The following is a 24,271-nucleotide window of genomic DNA, read 5'->3' on the forward strand; positions in this document are numbered from 1 at the left end:
AAATAAACTTGGCCTAGCCTCCTGCTGCATTTAAGGAAGAGGCTTGGATGGACCGGACAGAGCTGCCACGGATAACTTACCGTCTTGGAAGATGTCATTAATGGCCACGATCGCTTGGAAAGGCTTTGTCAGCTCAGCTCCTTGGGGTGAACTGAGATAAACAACAAATGTCTCCAGTCCTTCTATCACTGGGTACTGCGCATCGTCCAGGATCGTCAGAGTGCAGAACTAGAAGGAAAGCAGGAGCACTGCTTTTAGAGGTGCAAAGCTTTGATCCTTTCCAGCACTCAGATCTGAGTGGTTAAGGTCAAGTCATTATACATCAGGCCTTTTCTGAATTTGTTTATCAATGGAAAATAGTGTTCCAGATAAACTTGGTGTATCATTTCAAAGAATAAGTAGCCATCTAAATCCTGGGAGAGGTGGTCTGACTGAATCTTCTCTGGCTGGAGCACAGATCAGATGTAAATCTGTGCCTAGCAGATTCATTAACAATTCTCTCTCTTAGGGCAGAGGGTTTTCAAAAAAGGCAGATGACAAAGATACAGTATGCACATAACTGAGAAGAGTCACTAGACGAGAGTAGACTCATCAGGAGTCCAAGGGGCTCCTCTCACCTCTTCTGTCTTGCCTGGCCTGAACTCTAATTTTCTGGAGCTGGGGACGTAATCGATTCCTGGGCTGGCAGACGGTGGGTCTGATGTCCGAGTGGCGCACCACACTGAGACGGGGGTTGAGAGATCAGGTCCCTTTCGGAGGACTGGAATCTCAATGTTTCCTGTATCATCAGGTGCATGTGAGAGAGAACTGAGATGAGAAAGCAGCCAGGTACCACAGAACCACTTCTTTCCCTTCTCCCTTCACCACTGCTCCTTCACCCAGCACAAGCTATTGCAGAGAACAACCCCCAGCCTTCCCCAGGGGGGCAGAGGGAAGAACAGAAACCCTCCGCAAATCTTGGACAATTCTGTGCTCTAAATCGCTCCTTCTGATGCCTTTTTTCCTGGCAAAAGCACCCCAGTACAGTGTGGAACAGCCCCTGCCACTCTTCACCTGTGGCCTCGCTGACGGTAAACGTCGCGTTCCCCAGGAACACTGTAGAGGCATCGTTGGGACCACCGATGAAGACGCTGGCTGAAGCCCGGCTGCCAATGCGTGCGTTATCCGAGGCATCAGCCAACACGATCTCGAACTCCTCTTCTTCCTCGTATTCGCTGTCATCGATGAGTGTGACGTCACACGTCATCACGGTGACACCCGGACCGAAAACAACACGGCTGTCATCTGCCAGTCCCCGGGACTTGAAGTCGGAGCCAGATTCGAGCATGTAAAGGCTGCTTCCCTTGGCTGATTTGGGGACAGTGTAGCAGATGGCAGACACGGTGCTGCTGGTATCCCCTGGGACACAACAGAAAAAAAACCAAACAATAACTCTGTGGAAGCACTTTTACTCCAGTTAGTGGAGACAACATTCACTGAAATAATAAAACAGTCAAAAGGAGGCGAGGAGTAAAAACAAAGAAAAGCATCCCTCCTCCTAAACTTGCATAAAAGCTGGCTTAGGTCTGGCTTTCGGGCACACTCCAAATCTGTGCTCTTGGTTACTATGGTCAGGAAACTGAATGTGGGACTTAAGGAATGTACAGTACAGGGATAAGGTCCACAAAAAAACCACTATCTGGATAATAGAGAAGCAAATCAATACAAGAGTTTGTTTCTGTTTGTGTTGGGAGGAGAAATGAATCCAAGTCAGGAGCATTAGATGCACTGGTGGTGACTTTTACAGCAGAGCTGGCAAAAAAGAAAAAGCGCAACATGTGACCTGTGTTGTAGCCTGTCAGTTCAGTTGTGTCACAAAGCTACCTCCAAAAAATCAAAGAACTACCTCAACATCATAAACCAGCAAACCCCAAGGAACACGACTTGGTTTTGGGGTCACCGTTACTTGCCTGCCAACAGTGAAGAGTTGCTTGCCTGAGCCTGGCAAAGGCATACACTGCAAAAACCCCGCAGGAGCTTTGCAGTAATCCAAGTCATGTGATAAAAGCCTGCAGGATACAGGCACTAAACCGCTTCTATTATCTAGAAAGACACAGAATTAAAATCCAAGCTCTAGGCAGCCACACACTTCACAATCTGTCCTCAGGTGCTTCACTTCTCTCTGTCCCCAGCCTCCCCCTCCACTCTCTCTGCCACATGAGGTCAGACTCTGCAGGTCTCACCCACGGGAACACGAGAAGTCGCTCTTCAAGGCTCGACCCACCTTTCCTTTCAACAGGAGCCGAGAGAAGACCCGCACTCTCGCTGACGTGGTACGTCTTCCTGTCAAACTGCAGGGTGGGCTCGTCCTCTGCGTCGGTGATGGTGACTGTGGCGTGGGTGATGTTGCCCAGCAGAGCGTAGACCGGCACGCTGAGCTCCACGGTGAAGCTCTCCATGCTCTCAAAGACGTTGTCGTCGTTAATGACGATGGTGCAGGACTTGGTGTCCTCCTGCTCCTCAAACTGGACCTGGAAGGGAGTAAAGTGGCTTCATTTCTTTGGACTGGGGTTGGAAACTTTCTGTCCCTCTCGCCTTGCCCTAACCTTGGTTAAATGGCTAGTGGAGATCTAAGGTGGCAGCTTCTGATCTCGGTCAGGGTTTTAGCCCTTCGCGTCATCAGGCAAACCTGTAACATTTGTGGTCTGTCAAAACGCTGCTGCAAAGTACCAACATAAAATACCCATGATGTGCCAAGATAAAAAACGGATGAAAAAATACACCCTCTTCTGAAAGCAAACAGACACAAATTTTTAGAAAGGGGAAACAGAATCTCCTTTTTTCTTTTTAATTAGTTCTTTCATCGCGGCTCAATGGCATGCATGGTAAGACCGTTTCTTTCCTGCTGTCCCCAGCCTACCTGCCCTGTGTACTCCACATAGTCCTGCTCTCCTGGCTGCGAACTGGAGCTGGAGGTGGCAGATCCCTGCTCCGTGCGGCACAAGACAATGGCATACTGGTTGAGGTTCCCAATCCGCTTGACAGTGACGCTCACAGAGCCTGCGCTCTCTCTCACATTGTAGCTGGAAAACATATCAAGCAGATACAAACAACAGGCTGGGGAGAAAACCTGGTGTGTTTATGCTGATGCTGAGCAAAACTCGCCTCACTTGAGCTAAGACTCCATTGGTCAGAAGAATTCTGTAAACCCCGCGGCACTTACCTGGTGTACGTAAAGCTGAGGAGAGACCACTGGACGTGGAAGATGTTGCCGCTGACCACGTTGGGTTTGCTGTCCTTCACTAGGAACTGAAAGCTGTCCGTGGTCTCCTGAACCTTCTCCTCATGCATCACGTAGCGAATGAGGCCTTGGTTCACATCCTCTGCAAGAAGGAGACATCTAATGAGCCAACCCCGAAATTCAGCAGTAGTTTTTTAGACCGGCAGCACGGACGTGTGCAACCACAGCAATCGGGTTCTTCAAATGCCCTTTGTGCTGCAGGAGCTTTTTTAACTTCCTCGGTCTCGCCTCTGGTAGAAGCCAGCCTATAAGCTGTGACAAGATATTACCTTGCCTACTCTTTACCTGTAATGGCTCATACTTAAAAATAAGGTAAATTTGAAGTAGCTTTGAAATGCAAGAAATAAGAATTTGCCTGGGCAGCACATTTTCCAGCACTATTCTATAATCTGGCACGTCCTAACAGGGCTCTTTCTCACTGCCGAGGCGGCTCTCTGACCTTCTGCAGTATCATACATGTTTGCCAAGCTTCAGCCCTAAAACAGCATGAGTCTCTCCCTTCTTCTTTATTTTTTTTTTCTTTCTGAGGAGACAGGATCAGAAAAAGCTCAGTGGTGTAGAAAGCAGTCACTCCCTCACCTCCCTTTCCTGTTGGAGGACCCCTCAGCCCTGCAAGAGGAAACTTTCCACCCATTGTGGACTCTGCACACCGCTGGCTAAACATCTACCAGACCTTGTGATGATTAGATCCATGTGCAGTATCTACAACTCCTCTTTAGTGTCCCAAGTTAAATCTCCAACTCCAGCAAGTCTGGAGAGCCTGCGTGTGCCACACATGTGCACACTTGTTGACAGCTCTAAGAAATTATAGGATTTCTCCAACTGAGTGCAAAGTTCAGTTCTTATTTTTGACATAGCTCTGAGATTTGTCCCCTGTCTTCTCCTCTGCCACCTTCTTTTTTTTTTTTTCCGCACACAAAAGCTGTCTGGACAAACTGAAGCAGCGGAAGGAAAAAAGCACGATTACACATACCCTGTGTAAAGGTGGTCACAGTCGTCCCTGGCTTCAGCTTGTTCTCCACATAACCGTTTCTGGGACCAGTTGTTATCTCATAGATCAGCTGTTTGTCATCTGTGTCAGGATCTGTCGTCAGTAATTCCTTCTTAGTGATTAGATTGGTTGCCTGGATTAAAGCCAAACCAAGGGAGTAAAACTGGAGATCCAGCAGTGCAAGTCTGATAGACTGTTCATCTAAAAAAGCCCAACCATCCCTCTGTCAAACAGTGCTCCACGAGGGAAAAGCTAAGGGGTGGGAAAAGCACACAGCACCCTTGAACAGACTGAAGCCCCACAAGGTGTGTGACAGCACAAAAAAGATTGATATTCTGCCTCACACTTGGTTTGTTTAATAAAAAGCCAAACTCACAATGCAGCTCAAAGAAAAGCAAATTCAGAACAAGCTGCCGAGTCCTATTTAGCCGGGGCTAAAAGCTACGATAAATCTTTTGGTTTCATCTGGAAACTGCTGCTCCGTGAACTGTGCTGATGCTCAGGTGAGGCCCAGCTTTGCAAAAAACATTTGCAAACAGTCTCGAGTTGAAGGATTCGCTCAGGACAGTTCATGCCACTTTGGGAAGCCTGCACTAGACCCTTTTTCAAACGACCTCACAAAGATATGCCTCAGTTCCACTCTATTTTGCTTTCTCTCTGAAAAGAAAACACCTTTAACAGCAGGAGGAAAAAGGGAGAACTGAACTGCCTGAGGCTACAGGAGCGCATTTTCTGAAATCAGGAATTTAAGCTGAGATAGGCACTTCTTAATACAATTTCTTATTACAGTGTCTTCCAATTCTCTGTCCTGGGAAAAATCAAAATGTTTATTTGCAGTTAATCAAAGTTTATTTGCAGTCCTCCAAAACAAGCACAAGAGAGCATTTCCTGGGGCTTCATTTGGGCTTCAGCAAAACAAAGGCACATCACAGCAAGAGATCCCTACACCACTCTTCTTTGAAGGCCAAATATCTCCACCATGGCTGCTATGGCACATAATCAAGACTTCTCTGCCATCTACTGAGACAAAAACAAACCTTGGGGAAGAGGGACAAGGGGTAGGACATGTCCATCTGCCCAGGAAGGTGGGCAGGAGCCGTACTGCACTGTACAACTCAAGCAAGAGCAAAGAAGAGCCAGGCTTGATGGTCAGGCTGCTGGTCCAGGAAGAGATTTTAGTGTCCTGGAGCCACAATACCTGGTTTAGCTCCTGGAGCTGCAGCACAGGTATCCCCGCACACCTCTGCCTTTTCCAAGACACTTTATGGGCACAGAGGGGCGCCCATTCTCTATCACAAAAAGAAAAATGCTAAAGGATAAGGATGTGCTCCTGTGAAGCTATTTCTCCTGACACAGCCTGAGAAACCATCTAAGCCGAACCCAGGCAGGCGGTTACCTTGCCATCCACGTACTCCAGCCACTGCAAACCCAGGTTGGTGACGACCCTGGGTGTCCCATCATCCACAGAAAGAATATCCACTTTGAAACGTTGTGGTGCTGCTGTCACGACCTGGCAAAAGTTCAGAGAGATGGGAGTCAGAGCCTCATCCACCATATTACCAACTCGGATCCCTTCAGCTCGGTTGAGATCAAGGTCCCGGGGTGAGTTTGCACAAGGCTGGAACACCAGGGAAGAAACAAACGGCATCGCATAAGTGAGAATACTCAGCCCCTACCTTCAAGGTCCCCCCGACATGTATTCTCCTCCCTTTACCTTCTTCCCCCCATCCTCTGTAACGAAAAAGGGATTGGTCCCATCGGACACAGTGAAAGTGAAGCGATCCTTCGGAGAGTTGCTGCCATCGTGACTGTAGCTGATGCGGTTCTGATAGATGTCGTCCATGGTGAAGGTGGTGGCTTGGTAGTAACGCTGCCCATTGCTGGTGCGTTCAATCAGGCCGTGCCGAGGGGGCTGAACGACTGTGAATGTAATGGATTCGGCCTGCACCAAGGAGATAGAGCGACTAAGGTGATGACGTGACACCGGGACACACACATTCTTCTAGCTCAGGATGCCCTGACAGCTCACCCGGCATGGTGTTTCCAACCAGGGGCTGAAAACGCAGCGCCGCACGCTGAAGTGATATGTCCTGAGCCCTGCCCTGTCTTTATCCCTCTCCTAAGGTGGCTATCTACAAAATAATCCCAACTGGGCAGAGCTAGGCTGGAGACATCACACGGAAATATTGGTTCACCTTGTCTGAGACGGTTCCTGCCCTTGTGACAACTCCTCAGACACCAGAGCAGTTGCTCACTCTGCAGCCATTCTAAGGAACGTGTCACTGCTGTCCAGGTGGAAGCAGCGACAACCTTTGGAGCAGGATCGTTGGCTCAGGGCAATAACAGGCAGCCAGGAGCTCTCTTGCTGCAGCAAAACCACAGCGCAGGGAGGTAGAGCCAACACAAGGTTGGCTCCTGCCAGACCCAGAAGGAGGAAACATCATTTTCATCTGTGCTAGGCATAAACTCAAGTGTCAAAGCTACATGTAAGCTAAGATCCAGTCCACAACGTTCAGAGAGAAGGTAGAAGAGGGCAAAGATCGGCTCAGATCACAACTTCTAAATGTTTTCCATGCAGGTTTGTTGCTTATTTGTCTCAGAGATATCCCAGATGAAGCCATTTCTCAAGCCCAGGCCTGGCTTTGCTCAAAAACTCATTTGTCTACTTGTAGACAAACTAGGCCCCCCCCAAACTGTTTGTTTGATGTTGTGATCAGGCAGGCCATGATCACAGGGAGAGGTGACACTCCTTGTAATCACTCCTTTTGAACAGAAGCTCATTCTTCTGATAGCCCAGATGTGCAGAAGAGGGGAGGAAAGAGGCAAGAGGGAGTCCTGCCTTACCTCTGTGTCAGCATCTGTCGCTTTAAGCTCGAACTCTGTGATGGTTTTTCTCATCCCTTCCTGAACCACCATTCCGAGGTTCTGCACTACGGGCAAGGAGTCATCCACAGGGTTTATGGTGATGTCAAATGTCTGGCTCACCTGGAAGAGGGGAAAAAACCCTCTCTTGATGGATTCAGCCTACCAAGAGTGCAACACCTTTGAAAAAATAATGCTTGAAGGAGACCATGGTGATCCAGAGCTTGGGCCACTTCATTCTGGCCTTGTCTAGTGAGTAAATACAAAATTCTAAGCCAAACCATGTGAATATGACTTTTTCTGTGCCTCCTCACTAATTTATTCTCCCTCTTTCTGTGATATTACAGACATCCGCTTTTTCCTCCCTCCCTTCCTTCTTCTACTGTGTCCCTCACCCTCTACTTGCAGCTACGACTTTTCTCTTTCGGAAAGCAGGAAGGAGATATTTCTTAAGGGTCTAACTGTGCATCTGGGTACATCTCCAAAGCACTGGATCAAAGCTGAGTTCCAGCAGCAATTGGTAAGCAGATGAAAACCAGACACTGTAATCCTGGTAAACCAGTCTCATGAGGCTTCATCGCAGGTGGCTCCCCCTCCCCTTCACAGGGCTCGCTCTGCTCCCTGTGGTACGTTAAGATCTCTCACAGCAGTGAGAGGAAGAGCACCCACCACGGCGAAACAACAACCCCATGTGTGGCTTGTTTCACTTTCTTTGCTACGTGGAACTGTCTCTCACAAGCACAGACTCCCATCACACCCCGCAGAATCAATACCCTGCTCTGACTTGGGCAAAAAAAACTGTGCTGGGACTTACCTCATTCGTTCCATCAGACACAGAGAAGGTGAATGAGTCCACATGCTTTTCAACGTCACTGGTGTGGACATACCGGACGCTGCGAGAGGCCAAGTCTGCTTGGCTGAAGGAACTAATTCTTTTCCCTAGGAAAAGAACAAAAGGAGAAAATGTGCAAAAGAAGGAGTGAGGTAGGGAAGAATATAGGGAGCTGGACAGATCTAGTCGTAAGCGCTCAGTCTTGGCTTGTCCTGCTGCAATTGGGGATGTACCATGAACTTCAGCCGAGCGAGGGTTTTAGCTGGCACAGAATCTCTTAAAAACTCCACTCAACAACTTTGAAATAAAAGCAGTGGCACCTCTTCTGCAAAAACAAGGACAATTTTACCACAGCACCTCACGCTGTGAGAACACCCTGTTGGGGACGGGCCAGTCAGGGCAAAGGGTGAGAGAGCAGCAGTGAGAAAAACAGTAGATGTAGGACTTGAATTTTCACTGCTTGGCACAACTGATCTAACTATGGCATCACTGAGGATGAGCAAAAACTATCCTGGCCTCACAGCCGTTTTCAAAGTCTCTGCTGTCTTTTCCCCTCGTTGCACCCCTGCGTTTGGAACAGGCTAAGGCTCATTTTTGACATTGACTTACAGTGATGTCTTTACAGGTCATTAGGTGTGACAGGGAAAAGTACCCAATAAGCATTTTAAAAAGCACTTGAGCCTTTAAATCTCGCTGCTGCATTTGACAGTTTTACTGCTCTGAACAAACAAAAACCCTGACAAAACGTTTTTTTACTGGTTTATCATGCTAAATGGCTACTGACAAGTATTGGCCGCACTACAAAAGACACCAGGATTTGCAATAAATAAATGAGCCAAAACCGGATGATTAACCAAGGTTTCCTCAGAACTGATTAGCTTTAAAGGTTTGTGTTCTCTATTGAACACGCCAGTATTCTCTCCGCAGGTTTAGGTCATTTAAATCATGAGAACAGAATCATCACATTTTAAATAATAGGCAAAATAAAATCCTTAATCCAGCTCTTTCAGGTCTCTAAAGGACAAGATTCACTGTTTAGTCTGCAGTTTAGACAAAAATATTGCAAGTTTTGAATTTTCTCTCAGCGAGGAGTTTGCTTATTATAACTTTCATTCATTATTCCCACTCTTTCGACATGTTTGCCAGAGGATATCTTACACCGTGAGAAGAAGAGGCAAACCACACACTAAAACTGAGCTCTACGGCGACTGTCTGCAGCTTGGAAACACACAGCAGATATTTCCACTTTCATCTCACGTTAACAAGAAATCTAAACCTAAGAAGAAATACGATCTTAGATGAGTATAATCTAAATCAGAAGAGTGTATTACGTAACAGCATTGGTTTAGACTAATTCATCGGAGCGGGGTAGGACACTCGCATTGTCAGTGGGCACGAAAGGTAACTCTAAAATTCAGATTGTGTTTATGGGTATTTATTTACCGAGTTTCACAGGACTGACAATCCTGCCTTCCTCAAACTACCAGAATTCATTGTGAGGAAAGGCTGAAGGTTTGCCTGTCATGCAGACTCAACAGCAGATTACGAAAGATCAGGCTGCAATGCCTCCACTCACCCTATTCTCCAACGACCGTTCGATTTCTAAACAGAAAATACAACTCTGTGCTGCTGCCTCCAAGCACATTTTTCCCTGCAGTGAATCATTAGGGCTTTGAAAAACCCTCTGGTGCTTTGCTGCTAGGAGTATGCAACTGTGTAAAATATTGCGTTGCTAACCTGGGGAGGCCACGTGTTCCAGGTGCCCCAGCTGGGGCTCCTTGGTGAGCTTGTACTGGAGCTGGGTGGGCTCACTGTCCCGGTCAGCAGCAGAGAGCTGGAAGGTTGTGATGGTCTTCGCCGAGTTCTCATCCAAGACCAGCCCTTCGTTAGCAATGATGGAGGGGGGAAATCTGTCCTCTGAAAGGGTTAAAGGCGAAGGGGAGTAAGGAGACAGTCACTCTCTTTTCCCCCTGGTTATTTAAATCGAGTACTTGTGTTCAAACAAAACACAACACACAGAGACACCTCCTAGACTGGTAATTCCAAAACAGGTACTCTGGGCTTCTGCATTCATCGAGGAGACAGTAACAAAGATAATCCAGATGGCATGAAAAATATTAAGGGGAATTTTGCTACTTTTTTCAGTGACTTTGTCAGAAGTCAAAAACTAATCTTCACATCCATCAATCCTCCCTATGCCCCAAACTTCAAAGGTTTTTGAATTAACAATGAATAAAAACTGCATCTCAAGAATTACATCTTAACTTGCAGAACAGGTGGGATAGGAATCTATGAAGGCCTCAGCTGCGCAGCAAAGAAAATGTAACTTCAGCACTATCTTTTACCTAATACACTAATATAAAAAACCTGGTCCGCCAGTTTGTTGCCGTCTACATCGATCACGTCAAAGGTGAAGGCGAAATTTCCACCGGGATCCCCTTTCTGGTGACTATACACCACTTGCCCTGGAGAGAAAGACAGGAGAAAAGAGGTGGTTTATTACAGGCTGCATAATTTAATTATTCTTTTGGAACCACGCTGGCACTATAAGCTGAGGGACTTTCAGCTTGACAGAGCTCTTGGATTTGGGTTTCATTATTTTTTCTCTTTATTCTTTTTCTCCTGCTGAGAGAGACTTTTTAATACCTGCTTAGCGGGAAATGTTTCTGCACTAACATACCAAGCTTATCTTACTTCTTTCCCTCTCCTTTTCCTGCTTCAAAAATCATCCTCCCCCTCTCACAGAGATCACAGAATATTTGCAGCTCGAAGGCACCCATAAGAATCATCGAGTCCAACTCCCCGTTCCTCGCAGGACTACGTAAATGGCCACATATTACTCGCTGTGATTACCTAAAATCAAGCACTCTCACCTTTATTTATATCAGCCTGGGTGAAACTTTTGACAGGTCCTCGGGCAGAGATCTGGACTGGATGATCAATTTTGTTCAGCTGCAGGTGGCCCATGCTGGGATCCCTCTTCACGACAAATCGAATCGTCGTGTCATCTGAATAAAGAGTTGATGCTTTCAAGTGCTGATCTGTGAGGTACGCTGCAGAGCCTGGACCAGAGAAAGAAAGTCCACAAATAGCTTCAGCCAATCCAGCTAAGCAACTAGTTTGGACTGGACCATACAGCAATACCAAGCAATACCATTCTCCTCCCTCTCTCCGTACCAACTGGGAGCTGCAGGCCCTTGTTGACAGCTAATGTGGGTGGCTGCTTCTTTGGCAGCTCCATGAAGAACTCCAGCTTCCCCATCTGTGTGTAGAGACCATCCGTGATGGAGAAACCGAACTCGTCCGTTTGTGCTGCTGCGCCGCCCTGAGTATAAACGATCAGCTCATCCAAAATGTCCTGGTAGGTGAAGGATGAGCCCGTGGACAGCACGTGTCCATGCTCCGGGGGCTCCGCGGCACTCTGCCGCCTGCGGAGATGACCTGAAAAACAAGAGATGGATTAAAGTTACGGGGAGAAGACGGCCTACTGGGAACTCTTTGCAGGGCACAGAGGTGGACACAGGCTTACCCGAAAAACCCTGAAGTTACCTGCTTAATGCCAAAACTGGTAAGAATGTGGCTACGCACGTGAGATCTGAAAATGTGTGCACAGCTCTCGTGAGTTTAACGTGACACTAGTCTTCACTTCACACCCTGTCTTGCTTTAACGCTCGATAAAAGATATAAGATAGCTGCTGGTTGCTCAGCTCTTTGGAACCGAACCCTGCAATAGGAAACGGGGTAACACAAAAGGCAACTTCCCAGGGAAATGTGTGCAGTCCCCCTTTTCTCTCACAAATAGTGAGGGGCAACTCTCAAGAATAGCTGTGTTCTGAAGCACAAAAAGCTTTGTGGCTGCTGGTCCAAACACAAACTAAATGTGCTTCATCCAAATTTGCCAGGCTCCTCTCTCCGACATCAGGGGCTATCACGCACATGCAGATATAAAAACACACGGACACACGATGACAAACTCTCTCCCACCTCCTCCCAGCTTGTCAGGACTTACCGTGTTCGGGACCTTTGGTAACCATGATGACGAGCTCATTGTTCTGGGTGTCCAAGTCCTGCAGGTTGAGGGAGGTGTTGGTAACAACCACACCGGAGCCCTCGTGCACCCTCACAGGCTCCAGCACCATCTTCGGGGGCTCATCGTTCCGTCGCTGCGTGGGTCCCAAAGGCACACAGTCAAAAAAGGCAAATGGCCAAGGGGCAAAACCAGCTGCCCACCCGAGTGAAATAAAAGTTCCCACATGACAACACTGGGGCTGGGCTGTGCCAATCTTTCCAAGTCTATCCAGCGTCATGGTTGCTTCTACGAGGTAGAAGACACCAAAGAAATAAGCCCTGGAGAGGAGGCTGCAAGGCACAACCATCCTCTGGTGTCACACTATGTGCTTGTATTAGGGGAAGGAAACAGACAGGAGGAAGGAAACTCCCTTTAATCCCCATCCCACGTATCACAAAGGAGTGAGCAAAGTTTACTCTCGAAAAGGCGCGTGTCTGTGCGAAAGGAGAGGGCTCTGGCAGCCAGAAAACACGGATGTACCTGAATTGTGATGTTAATGCTCTGCACCTCAGACTGGCTGAAGCCATCGCTCACGTAAAAGCTGAAAACATCACTTGTTGGCTCGATGCTTTCATGGACGCCCTGGAAGTAGTAAATGCTGTTCTCTAAAACATCCTGAAGGGAGAAGGACGCGTCCGAGGTCATAGCAGACTCACTCTGCGGGCCAAAACTCTCACCTGCAAAACCAGAACACTGGTTGTGAAAGGATGTTCCATTCACTGATAAACTAATCAGAAAAGCAGCAGGATTAGGAGAAGAATGGCAGATCGAGAAGGATGTAGATGGATGTTCATTGCTGCAACGTGGCTTTCACACGTCTTATGACTGTTCTAGAAAGCAACATCTGCTGCATTAGAGCAGGTGCTAGGGAAGCTGTAGTTTTACGTGCGGTACAAGAAATCTCACATCCCAGAAATACTTAGGATTTCTTTAGAGATGAGACAATGGCTAACGCGCCGTCTGGCCTCAACGCAATCTCTCCATCGAGCTTCTTCATCTTACAAAACTAAGTCTCACTCCCAAGAAAATCACCCAGTCGTTGTCTGCTCAAGGAGAGCAGCTCACCGAGACCGAAATGGCACAAACTGGAGTCCATTCATAAGACACAAATAAGAGGGATGACAGGCAATGGTTAACATTGCTATTCTGTGCTCTCCAGAAGAAAGGTAATCACCGTTGTAACAAGCCACTACGCTGGCCAACCTACGGCGATGTTATAGAGGCAAGTTATGATTTAAGTAAAATTATATACGTCCTGCCTGTTAGGACCACAGACAGGATGAAGCAGACAACTCTCCAGGATGAACATCTTTGGACAATATGGTATAAAACCTACCTTTTCTTGATAATCCAGTGAGGTAAGAGAAAGTTACCAGCCATGCTCTGCCATAGCTTTCACAGCCTTAAAGCTTGCTGGGACATTTAGAGGAATTTAGCAAAGTTTTTCAGTGTAATAAGGACAGCCAGAATAAAGCACGATGAAAATATAACACATGGGCCTGAAAAGGCTCCTAATGCTCCAGTCTCGCATCACAGACCGGTCTCCAACAAACGAGAATTAGGAGGACGTGCTGCCCAGAGAGAGTTGATCTCGTAACGCTGATCTTACGAGCTCTTTATGACCAACTGATGCCAACCAGGACCGCGCTGAGGAGCTGCCTTTCACCAGCCAGGAGGAAGATGAGGGCGACAAGCGGTTTACCTGTCTTAGCGTTTTCGAGGTAGCCATACATAGGTAGAGTGATAATGGTGACTCTCAGGTCTTCCCTGGCAGCAGTATCGTAATCAGCAGCGAAGTGGTGATGGGCCAGCAGTGGCACCCTGCCCCCCTCATCCACCTGGAAAGCAAGAGCATATGACAAAACTACTGCTAATGCACACAGATTGGTACTGTACGAGTCTGCCTTTATGGAATAGCCTTCTCCCGTCTCTGAAGTCCCGTCTCATCCTCCCCTAGATCCACTAAGCATGAATCAACTGGGAGGTGAGGTGGGATGGGAAGAATAAAACATGCCTGGTCCCTAAAAGAAGCCTGTGTTGTATCAGGACAAGAGGAGAACTGATAGAGTCACGATGACCTCTTGGAAGGCATTTCTTGTTAAGGAGAGCCTTTGAAGGCAAGGGAGGAGGAATACAAAGGTGGAAAGGAGGGAAGTGACTTCAAACAGCTTTGATAAGGAGTCTGAAATGCTGTGTTATCGGTTCAAAGCACCAGATGTTTTCAGACTTGTCTTCTGTTCCTCTTTGACACATGAGATGGTGAAATAAGGGAAAAAATATTCAACTGGGATATAGGGAACAGATTCATTCCACTGATATCAACAGGACGCTCTCAAGAGAAACCAGGTCCTGAAGAGAACAGACTTAAGTAGATGAGGTTCAGGGGTGCAGCCACCCTGTTGGCCTCCAAGTAATTAGTCAATCCTTTGCACTCGCAGGACTGCGTGTGCAACACCACGTTTCTTCAGCCTGGGCAAACGGCTCAGTTCCTCACATCTAGGACGTTCTTGTCCCTGTTCCTAATATCCTGGGTAGCCACTTACAGTGATATGGTCAGCAAAAGCGATGAGCGACGGCATCGTCTGGGCAGGCATGATAGTGATGGTGAACATCTGTCTGTCGAGCCGGTTGTTATCAGCATCAAAAACAGCAAAGTGGAAGACGTCTGTAACTGGCTGATTGCTGGTCTCAAACGTGGTAGAGTAGCTGTGGAAGTCCAAACAGAAATCTGGGTCAAGAAACCTCACAGACAGTCAGACAAATACATCTCATCCCTGTATATAGAGGTGAACACACACCTCTGGAAAGAGAGCTGGTATTTCAGGTCCCAGCTCTCCTTCACATTCATTCCCTGAGTTCTTTTAAATCACCGGTTTAGGTGTTGCCTACCTAAAGTGTCACCATGATGTTGCGGACACACTAAAAAAAAAATCCCATAATTTGAAGCTACGCCATCCACTGGCACTTGAGACGTGCATAAACACCTAATTCTGCACATAGGAAATGCTCTCATTCCTAATCTCACTGGATACAAGAGCAAAGAAAGAAAAAAAAAAAAATCTTTGATACATTGTGCTAACATAATATAGCCCAGGGATCCCTGGGGAAAGCCCACCGAGCTTTTAACTGGCGTAGCTTGAAGGAGAACAGCTCTTGGATACCTGATCCTCTGGCTGTTGATGTCTTCCATGGTGAAATTATAAACCTTGGAAAGCTCTTCATCACGAGAGCCCGACATCCGTAAGAGGGTTCCATATGCAGGCAGAGATATTAACTGGATTCTTATCTCTGAGTCAGGGGAATTGTTGTCCTAAACACGAAGAAACAAACCAAATCAAAAGGAGACAAGATTATCTTTTGTTTTGCTTTGCTATAAACAGAAGTAGCAAAGAAATGTTTTATAGGGAAATTTATCAAGCTAGCTGGGTCAAACCTACAGCTGATGAATATTAAATGACGCTCTACTGATGAGAATAGAGTCATTGGGGTTGACATTTTCAGAAAATATCACAAAATGTTTTCTCGGTGCCCCTGTATCACATCAACACAATCTCCCAGGCATAAACCTGTTATTTTTAGTTTTGAATTACTTTACATTCCTAGAGGACTGGACCGTTTATGTAAGATGCTTTTTCTGACTCCAGATGGAAGTGAGGTAAGATTTAGGGGATAGCTGGCACAGGAACTGTTGCCCACCAGTGCTTCAGAGAGAGATACAGAGCTGAAGTAGAATGAATGTTAATGTGGAGCTGCAAAAGTCAGATTCACATTAAATTAAAAGCTAATTTTGGTGCTTTTTAAAAATACATTAAGTACAACCACCTCTATGATACCAAAACTCATACGTCACATTTCTTCTAAAAGCTTCTGCTGGTTGTTTGGACGGTGAAACCCAAAGCAGAAATCATTATATCTTCAGCCTACAGGCCAGGAATGAAATCCTCTTTTCCCCAACTCGGATCAAACCTGAAGAGCTCCCTTGTCCAGCCTTCCTCCTTCAAAGGAGAACAGGACAGATCCCAGACTCGTATCCAGACTGATCCCTCAGAAAAAACATTCACCCACCTTCTAATCCTCACTGTTTCCCTCCCTGAAGGTCTCTAATCATCTCTCTGACAGTCACTGCCTTAGGTGTCTCTCTCCTCACACTGCAATCTCTCCTCCCTAAGGGGAGCAAATCTGCATAGCTGGAATACACTGCTGGTGTTATTTGCTGCTAAACCACCTACAAGAGGTAAAATGTCTTTCCTCTGAATTTTGCCATCAAGGTAACTCTTGTATAACACGCAAGCCCTGCGATCAACTCCAAGGTACCAAGGAGAGCAGCACCTCGGGTTGCTTAAACCTCCCCCTGCTCCAAATCAGCCCAGAAAAAGAACGAGGCAATTTTGGAAAGTGGGGTGAGGGAGCTGAAACTGTCAAGGGATTATCATTTAGCAAATCCATGTGCTTTACTACAAAAAAAATCTCAGATTAACTCAGCTCTCATGTTTAGCAGGGCAGTTCACCTCGGTTACAGTCAAACAGGGATAACCTTAAAACCTTTAAACCTGAACGAGTGTATTATTCCATTTTTGGCAGCAGTAGTCAGGACTCAGTCAAAACTCAGCGGCAGAGACGTGGTCAGTGTGGTGAAGGGTCTGCGGGGGCATGAGAAAAAGGAGGCCAGCAGCATTCCCTGGGTTTAGAAATAGGATGAAAGCTTACGGTATAAGCAAGGTGCAGGCGAGAGAGGGTCACAGAGCTTTTACTAGCCACGGTGATTGCCAATAAGCAGCCCGGGGCCAGCTGCGGACCATTGTTATCCAGAAGGGACACTTCCACCCTCAGCACTGTGGTCACTGTGGTGACACCGTCAGTAACAGAGATTTCCATGCTGTCCTCTGTTGCCGAGGAACCATCGTGCACGTACTGCAGAGCGTTTCGAGTGACGTCCTCGTAGGTGAAGGTGTCACCTTCCCAAAAAAAAAAATGTGTGAGTCAGAAAGACTCTGATCAGAGCACCAATCCAGTTCAAACAACCCAAGGCCCCAATCTAGCAAACGACTTTTAATCAAGTACTAAACCGGCATTTAATACCATCCTTACAGGGATGTGAGTTATGAAGACATTTATTAAGGAGTTAGTATATACGCAGGGCAGAGGAAAAGCTGCAGCCTTCACAGTTTTACAGACATAGAGACTCCGGGCGATTCTCAGGGAGTGCACAGATCCTCCTTTCTTCCCAGCTGCTTTGTAAGCTCACGCCTGTCAGAGCTAGATAAGACTTCCCTTTCCGTGTCTTCTGCTTGCATTACTCTCCTACAGATCATATTTGTTCATCTGATCACACGCTGGAAACTGCTGCCACCAAAACCAGCACTTAAACTCCACAAGAGCTTTTGACTGCTGGATCATAACAAGGTTACACAGACCTCAGTGGAAATGTTTCCTACGTTACTTCACTAAATTACTTCAAATATAACTTAACTTGTAAACCTAAACTTCCCTTTTGATTAGCAGGTGGTTACAGTTATCACAAGAGAGTGGCTGTCAATGAGCCCACACAAACTTAGTGCAGGAAAGGCACTGACTCAGCCAGAAACTAAATGAGAAATGGGAAAACATACTTCCTGCGCTCTCTCCTGCCGTCATGCACTTCCAGGCAGAAAATTCACACACTTGTGGCTGCGGCTGCATCTGCCAGAGGCAGATGTTTCCTCCTGGTCAACTAAAACAGCCACGTGGAGAAGCACACACTGACCAAGGAAGCTGAAGGAGACTTCTGCTCAACTCACCTGCTCTCATGCGCTCCTGTATGCCTGTGCTGTACTTGAGGACAACGCCATGGAGGGGAGGTTTCACCAGCTCAAAGAAAAGGCCCTCAGGAGCTGTGTCTGTGTCACTCACAGCTAACTGGATCCCTGTGCCGGGGGAAAGAAAGCACAGCTTCAGCATCCTCAGACACCACGCTGGGAATATCCCTTAAGTTTTGTGATGTGCTCTCTGAACAGATTTGAGAAACTGCAATTCGGTCAGTACGTGAAAAGTAAAATAATTCTGGAGCTGCCCTAGCCCAAGAGTTTGTTGCTTTCATGGAAATAATTAGTGCTCAGATGATGCTGAGATCAGAGATTGTATCGGAGAACTTTATTGCTACGGTGGCTCACAAATGACAGCTCTGCAAACCCTCAGCTGATGAGAGAGATGTGCACCAGTTCATATAGCAGGGAGTACCTACGAAAACCCCAGAGAATCTCTGGACACAAGCAGAAAGTGGCTTATCCTAAACAAGCAGGTCACACTACTAATCAATAGCAGCCTCAGAGGGAAAAAGCGGAGGAGCAGCAGAGCCCTCATCCTGCTCTCCCCTGCCTCAGCCAATGCTGAGCTGCACTCCCCAGGCACTTTTCTGAGGCACCACAGCACAGTTTTTCTGCATGGTTGCTGCTACACCTGCACGAGCACACCTCCTTAGCTAAATGGGCAGAGGCGAGGGAGACCAAAAACTCTCCTCTGCTCCATCCACGTGGCCTCCTGGCAATAAACACCGTGCCTCAGGCTGAGCTCTGTCCCCCCGTCCCTTGCACCCTACTCACCAATGGTGGCTTTGCCCCCCTGGCTGACCTCCAGGAAGGGAGCCGTGATCTGGAAGACTGGAGGCTGCTGCTCCTCGGAGAGCAAATGAATGACGAACGTCAGCTCCGGGGTTGTGTGCTCTCCATCAGACACTAGGCACAGACAAAAACCACACCTAAGCGTAGGGTTGTGTTTTCAGAGACTTACCCGGGAAATCCACCTTTCTGGACAAAATCACCACCCCACATCGTAAGTAATTTCCAGAAATTCCTACTGAGCTCCCATAGATGTGTCTGCAGCAGAAGAAAGGCCAAGGAATAACAGCCAATGTGAAGGGCACAAGGATAAAAACTGCTTTGGTCAGAAAAGAGCCAACAGTCCACCTACCTGTAAATCGGAAGTTCACCGAGTCTGGGAGACCTGGAAGGACAAACCCAAGCACAGAATAATTGTGGTCAGGACAGGAAAGCCCAGACTGATGTGGATATGAACAACTTGTGGAGATAGCAAGGGCTGATATTCAGCCAGACTGGACTTCTTCCTCCCCAGGGAAAGCGCTCTCGCTTTGCCCTCGCTTTAGGTAAGGAGTGACAACATGCTACACTGTCCTCCAAACTGTGACACTTCTTTTGATGACACTGGAGGCCCTGGGGATGCACAGAACTGCATCTACCACGTACTGTCCCTTCATCGCACAATTCTGTACATCAACTGGTCAAACGAGCTTGAGGTTTGTCCTATTTTTGCCTCTTTACCACCCGCTCCAGATTGTTACTCCTCTGAGGGTAAACTGTCAGTCTGAACAGACTCGGTTCCCACTCAACAGGGGAAAACCTGGTTCAAGTCACAAGAAGCGGGTGAACTCCTGGTAACACTCCTCCGAGGCAGATTCCTCCTTCCTTTGTATCGTTCAAGGCCCTCATGAGCAGGGACATAACCATGAAGTCACTGCAGGACTGGAGGAAGCTCAGCAGTCCAGCTACCTCCACCAGTCCGACACAGCGCTAAAAAGACCAGTCAGTTCCTTACCTGCAAAGGAGAACGCAGTGATCTCTCTCAAGTGAGGAGCTGCCGTCGGCGGGCGATAAGCGATCTTGCCATGGTTTATATCTGCTTGGGTGAAATATCTCACTGAGGAGAGCGGCCTGTCTCTATGCTCCACGATACCTACGGAGACAGAGGGCCCAGTATTAAACAAGAGGAATCCATTTTATTTTTAAAATAAGATACCAAAGGCCACAGCTTCTTTTTCTCCCTCCAAGTACTTCTCTTCCTATCTTTGGTGGTTCCTGAATGAGTCAGATGGTCACAACTGCATCAAGGATGGGTTCTTGGACGTGAGAAATTAAACAAAGATTCCTCACATAGTCATTTCTTCAAATATGTCTCGCCAAAGAGGTGGGAAGCAGAAAGCCATGGGATACAACATTTTATGCATTCCAGAAAACAGTAAGAAAACTGTCTGAGCACTGCGGCTTACTCCTAAACAAGCTAAAGAAATTGAGTTAAAAACCGAGGTGTCTGAAAGTCAATGGAGGAGGCTGAATAGATTAATAGATGCCTCCACTGAATGATATTCTGAGGGAAAAATGCTTCGAAAGCACGGCAATTCATTCAGCAGCTGTGATGATCTGAGTAGGTACACTTGCCTTGGCCAGGAAGGAGAGGCACAGTCACGTTGAAGAGGATTTTCTCACTGGGAATCTCCGGGTCTACAAAGGAGAGGTGATGGGGCTCAATCACTGTCACACGGTCCTCCAGCACCTCAATAAACACATTAGACCATGAGCATCAAGGCCAGAGACATGGAAAGATTAACCCAAAAATGCATTGAAAGAGAATTTGCTTTGCTGTGGTTAAAATATAGTTTGCATTCAGCTAAAGTGAAGCTCAGGCTCCTTTTACTACTGTGGAGGAAACAGAAAAGAAAAAGCAGTCAACATATTATGTCCAGTTTAACCACCAAAGAATCATCAAACTTTCTCTGACCTTTCTCAGTAGGACCCTCAAAGACAAGACTAGAGGTATGGGAAGACTTTAAAGTTTTGTGCTCTTCAGTCAAGAAGCTGGTCTAATTCTGAAGCAGCTTCAAGACAGATGAACAGAACTCAAATCACGTTGATGTGAGGAAGGGCAATTTTATGACGAAAAGATTTAAGGTTATGGTTGCTTCATAGCTGCCTCCAAGGTCTATTCGTCTCTCCCAAAGGTAGGACTTGCCGGTTGCAAGGCACCCCTCAGCAAAACGTATTTTATGGCACTACTGAATTTTGTGGTGTGTAATTAGCTATAAAATCCAGCACTGCATAGCTCAGCCAGACAGCTCGCCCATCAATTTTGTCAATAATGACAACAACAAAAAGTCAAGAGCAGAAAGATACATCGCTGGCTGTTGCTCCGAGTGGCAGCCTGAGCACGTTTTATTATTGCCCGTGAAAGGTCACCGCTATTTTAAACCCTGACAAGGCTGTTGTACCGTCAACGTTTCACTAATCCCTCTCACACTGCTTCCTTTGGCCTTTCCTGGTCCCACACTGGGCACACCATACTGGCTTAGAAGCCCTTGGCCTCCCCTTAGAAGGATCCTCCTGGACACCCATTGCTCCTGGGAGGTCTGCCACATCTGCTCTGCACAGGCTTCTCGGTGCGCTTTTGTCTGGCTGGGAGCGCCCCAAGGGCACGGGATTTCTTCTGATAATGCTGAGCGCACTGCTGGCACCTCTAATAAATCATCAGGCGTGAATAATGCCAAAGATGACTGCATGCTACATTCAAATTCGTCGGCTTGGCTCTTTCTACACGCAGCTCCTGCCTGAAGGGTTGTCCTCTGCTTTGTTCTTGCAAGTCCTCATCTCTGCTTTCTCGTCACAGCCCACCCTGTTTCACTCAGGACTGCTGCTCGGTGGATTACGGGGACCATAACCTCCCTCTGAGAGCGCCACAAAGCGATGAGGCCAAGCTGATGTCTAAATCGAACTGTCTGCTCTAGAATCTTGGCTCTCTGTGTGTCCCCTCAGGTGACCTGGGTGCAGAGCCCACAAAAGAAAAGCTGGACTTCACCCATGTGACACGGGGAGAAGGCATGAACCAAAGCCAGAGCGCTCCCAAACCCAACTTTAAACTTCAAGGTCATCTTTTTGATTAACAATCAGGGAAACAATTACGTAAGAGGGACCGCTCTGATCAAAACGGTCATTCTCAGAGGTGATGCTGCAAGAAAAGGTAATTTCTTTCCAGGGATGCAGATATAATGGGCTTGTCGCAATGTTTTCCACATATATTATAGTCCATGTTCCTGATGTCAGAATGATGGATGAAAATTTTCTCATGTGGGTGGGCTAGAGTTCTGATAAAGGTTAGAGCGGAACTACTGGCAAGATCTATTCATTGTAGTCCCTCTAACCCACAGTTTTTCACTCCTGCCGTTCCTAATGGCTTCTCAGGAAAGGGTAAGAATTCCATAAAGAGATGTTAAACATATTTTTTCTTCCCTCTCTCCCTCTCCTTTCTAGTCTATACATTCATCATTTTTAATACTGAATTTCTCACTGTTTTATGGGCACTTTCTCCCTCTCCTCTCCCCCAATTCACTCTTCTAACCTGTCTTTTTTGACTCCTTTCTCCTCCAGCTCCGCAGCTTTAGTGCAATCAAGCCCAACAGCACGGACAGTAGCAAGAACAAGAATCTACACTCAGCAGGTGCTGCCCTACACGCAGCTCTGGTCGTGAGGAGAGTGGAAATATGGGAACCACGATGCGGCGGTGCCGCTTCATACTTACAGCCATGTGCAAAGAGGAGCCGAGGGAAAGCTGAGGCGCTCGGGGTGTCTGCGGGAGAACAGCAACGTTGAACACGTGGCTTTCCAAGCTGGTCTGTGGACTGACAGAGCTGGACACCTAAAAAAAATTAAAAAAAAGATCACGTGAATGGATACCGGACAGAGGACACCACTGCATTTCTAGACCAGTTTTATATTTTCCCTTTCCAGCAGATCCCAGCATACACGAATGGTACTTGATAGGAACTAAGGCCTTTAAATAGTAACTAGTTTCTCCATTACTGCCTGTACAGTCTAGAATTTATCAACATTTCCAAAGATATCTGTTTGTCAGTTCCCTACCTGCTATCCATTCCTGCACCATAGTTCTGCTGAATTTTACTCCCATTGTTTGTACAGCTTAGTGGAACTTCTTATCGCAGATGGAGAAAAAATAATGGGATTTTAAACCTTTTGTCCACCCTTGAAATAAACATCAGTTGTACTGACAAGGTGAAAATAACTGGTCAGTCACAGCTTTATCTTTTAGCAGGGGTGAAAGTCAGCACTTGAATTCAGTAGAGCCCTTTGTGAGCAAGAAGAGACTTCAGTACAAACTTGATGTCAATAAACGTGTGACAATGCAGAAAAAACCTCCCATGCTCTGCCAAAAGGGATGAAATGAATTTAGCCACTTGCTGGGCCTTTTCTGAGTTGCTGTCATACGACTGGTAATCCAAATACTGACGAAAACAACGTGTTAGCCCTTTCCATGGTTCAACACTCAGCCAGATGTGTTACGGTCTCCTGATGCGACCCAGGCAATCGTGGCTTTCTTTCCACCTAGGGCTCTCCATACAATTATTTCTACCGCTCCCAGATTCTAAAACCACAACATTCAACTCACGCCAAACGCTCACTCTATAAGAGGAATGTAGCAATTAAGCTGAAGATCAGCTTGTTCAACATCGACTCTCACAAATTCCTCGTTATCATTTCTGTTAATTACTTCAGAAATTACCTTAATTGCCTCTCTGGTGCTACAGTAATCGCTTCTGACTTGTAAACCAGATGTAACAAGTACTGCATGCAAGTGTTCACGTAGGCTTAGCATTATGGGAGGCTGTTAAACCTCCCAAGCAAACAGCAAAGACCTGTCTGAGGAATTTTACGGCTGTGAAGCCTGTGGGGAGGTGGGATTTATTATTTTATAGTGCCGGGGAGTATTTGTACCTTTTTGTCTGCTTGCAAGAAGAGGTACTCTATAGCAAAAATCAAATTATTAGCTTAGAGACTGCAGGAAGTAGGAGGGTTGCTTGGATTTGGGGCTTGGAAAATAAACAATTTTTTTAAAGGCACTCAGAAGATTTTGCACTTGGGGTAAATACTACAGGTTTTGTGAGAGGGTGATGTATTTGGCATGCAGTGTCAAGGGGTCACACTCTGTCATGCTGATGGGATGTTCCTAGCCTGCTGGTTTAATCCTGTAGAATTTTTAAGCGCAGATCTGTTTGCCCATTCACTCGGAGGACTCTTGATCTCACAGATCTTTCCACAACACAGCAACGTCAACTTTTCTGCATAACCTATTCCTCCCTGGGATGGAATCGTTCTACAGAAAATCAGGCCAGCTATTAATTTAGTAGCTTAAATGCTAGAGGTGTGTTAGAAAAGACGAGGAGTACCTGAAATTGGAAGGAGTCGCTCTCTACTTCAGATCCAGAGTGCCTGTACCACACGATGCCTTCGTTGATGTCCTGCTGGGTAAAAGAGGTTGTGGGTGAGGCTGCTCTTCCGTCAGGCAAAAGCTGCCACGAGTCTGCTGGGCCATCCGCCGGCATCGGGACCAGAAGCACCACCTCACCTAGGAAAAGCAAAGATGAAGAGGCAGGGCACAGCTTGTGAGAAAACAAAGAGGAAA

At 46.9% G+C, this 24,271-nt stretch overlaps 1 protein-coding gene across 1 annotated transcript in view; it reads right to left on the minus strand.

Annotated features, from left to right (window-relative positions):
- FRAS1 (Fraser extracellular matrix complex subunit 1) overlaps window positions 1–24,271 on the minus strand; it is a gene marked incomplete at both ends in the record, with an annotated part of 94,577 nt that overhangs the window by 15,351 nt on the left and 54,955 nt on the right. Inside the window, 28 exons of the mRNA XM_009868767.1 lie at window positions 81–228; window positions 618–778; window positions 1,054–1,398; window positions 2,264–2,510; window positions 2,900–3,062; window positions 3,203–3,362; window positions 4,254–4,404; window positions 5,668–5,781; window positions 5,986–6,213; window positions 7,116–7,256; window positions 7,948–8,072; window positions 9,703–9,882; window positions 10,311–10,430; window positions 10,839–11,027; window positions 11,143–11,406; window positions 11,975–12,128; window positions 12,515–12,711; window positions 13,737–13,872; window positions 14,578–14,740; window positions 15,196–15,344; window positions 16,742–16,989; window positions 17,812–17,937; window positions 18,613–18,744; window positions 18,980–19,012; window positions 19,622–19,759; window positions 20,242–20,356; window positions 22,373–22,489; window positions 24,036–24,214. Coding sequence (XP_009867069.1) covers window positions 81–228; window positions 618–778; window positions 1,054–1,398; window positions 2,264–2,510; window positions 2,900–3,062; window positions 3,203–3,362; window positions 4,254–4,404; window positions 5,668–5,781; window positions 5,986–6,213; window positions 7,116–7,256; window positions 7,948–8,072; window positions 9,703–9,882; window positions 10,311–10,430; window positions 10,839–11,027; window positions 11,143–11,406; window positions 11,975–12,128; window positions 12,515–12,711; window positions 13,737–13,872; window positions 14,578–14,740; window positions 15,196–15,344; window positions 16,742–16,989; window positions 17,812–17,937; window positions 18,613–18,744; window positions 18,980–19,012; window positions 19,622–19,759; window positions 20,242–20,356; window positions 22,373–22,489; window positions 24,036–24,214 — 4,623 coding nt within the window. The remainder of the gene's footprint in view (window positions 1–80; window positions 229–617; window positions 779–1,053; window positions 1,399–2,263; window positions 2,511–2,899; window positions 3,063–3,202; window positions 3,363–4,253; window positions 4,405–5,667; window positions 5,782–5,985; window positions 6,214–7,115; window positions 7,257–7,947; window positions 8,073–9,702; window positions 9,883–10,310; window positions 10,431–10,838; window positions 11,028–11,142; window positions 11,407–11,974; window positions 12,129–12,514; window positions 12,712–13,736; window positions 13,873–14,577; window positions 14,741–15,195; window positions 15,345–16,741; window positions 16,990–17,811; window positions 17,938–18,612; window positions 18,745–18,979; window positions 19,013–19,621; window positions 19,760–20,241; window positions 20,357–22,372; window positions 22,490–24,035; window positions 24,215–24,271) is intronic.

This window comes from Apaloderma vittatum, unplaced genomic scaffold (assembly GCF_000703405.1).
Source record: "Apaloderma vittatum isolate BGI_N311 unplaced genomic scaffold, ASM70340v1 scaffold11074, whole genome shotgun sequence".
NCBI classification, from domain to species: Eukaryota; Metazoa; Chordata; class Aves; order Trogoniformes; family Trogonidae; genus Apaloderma; species Apaloderma vittatum.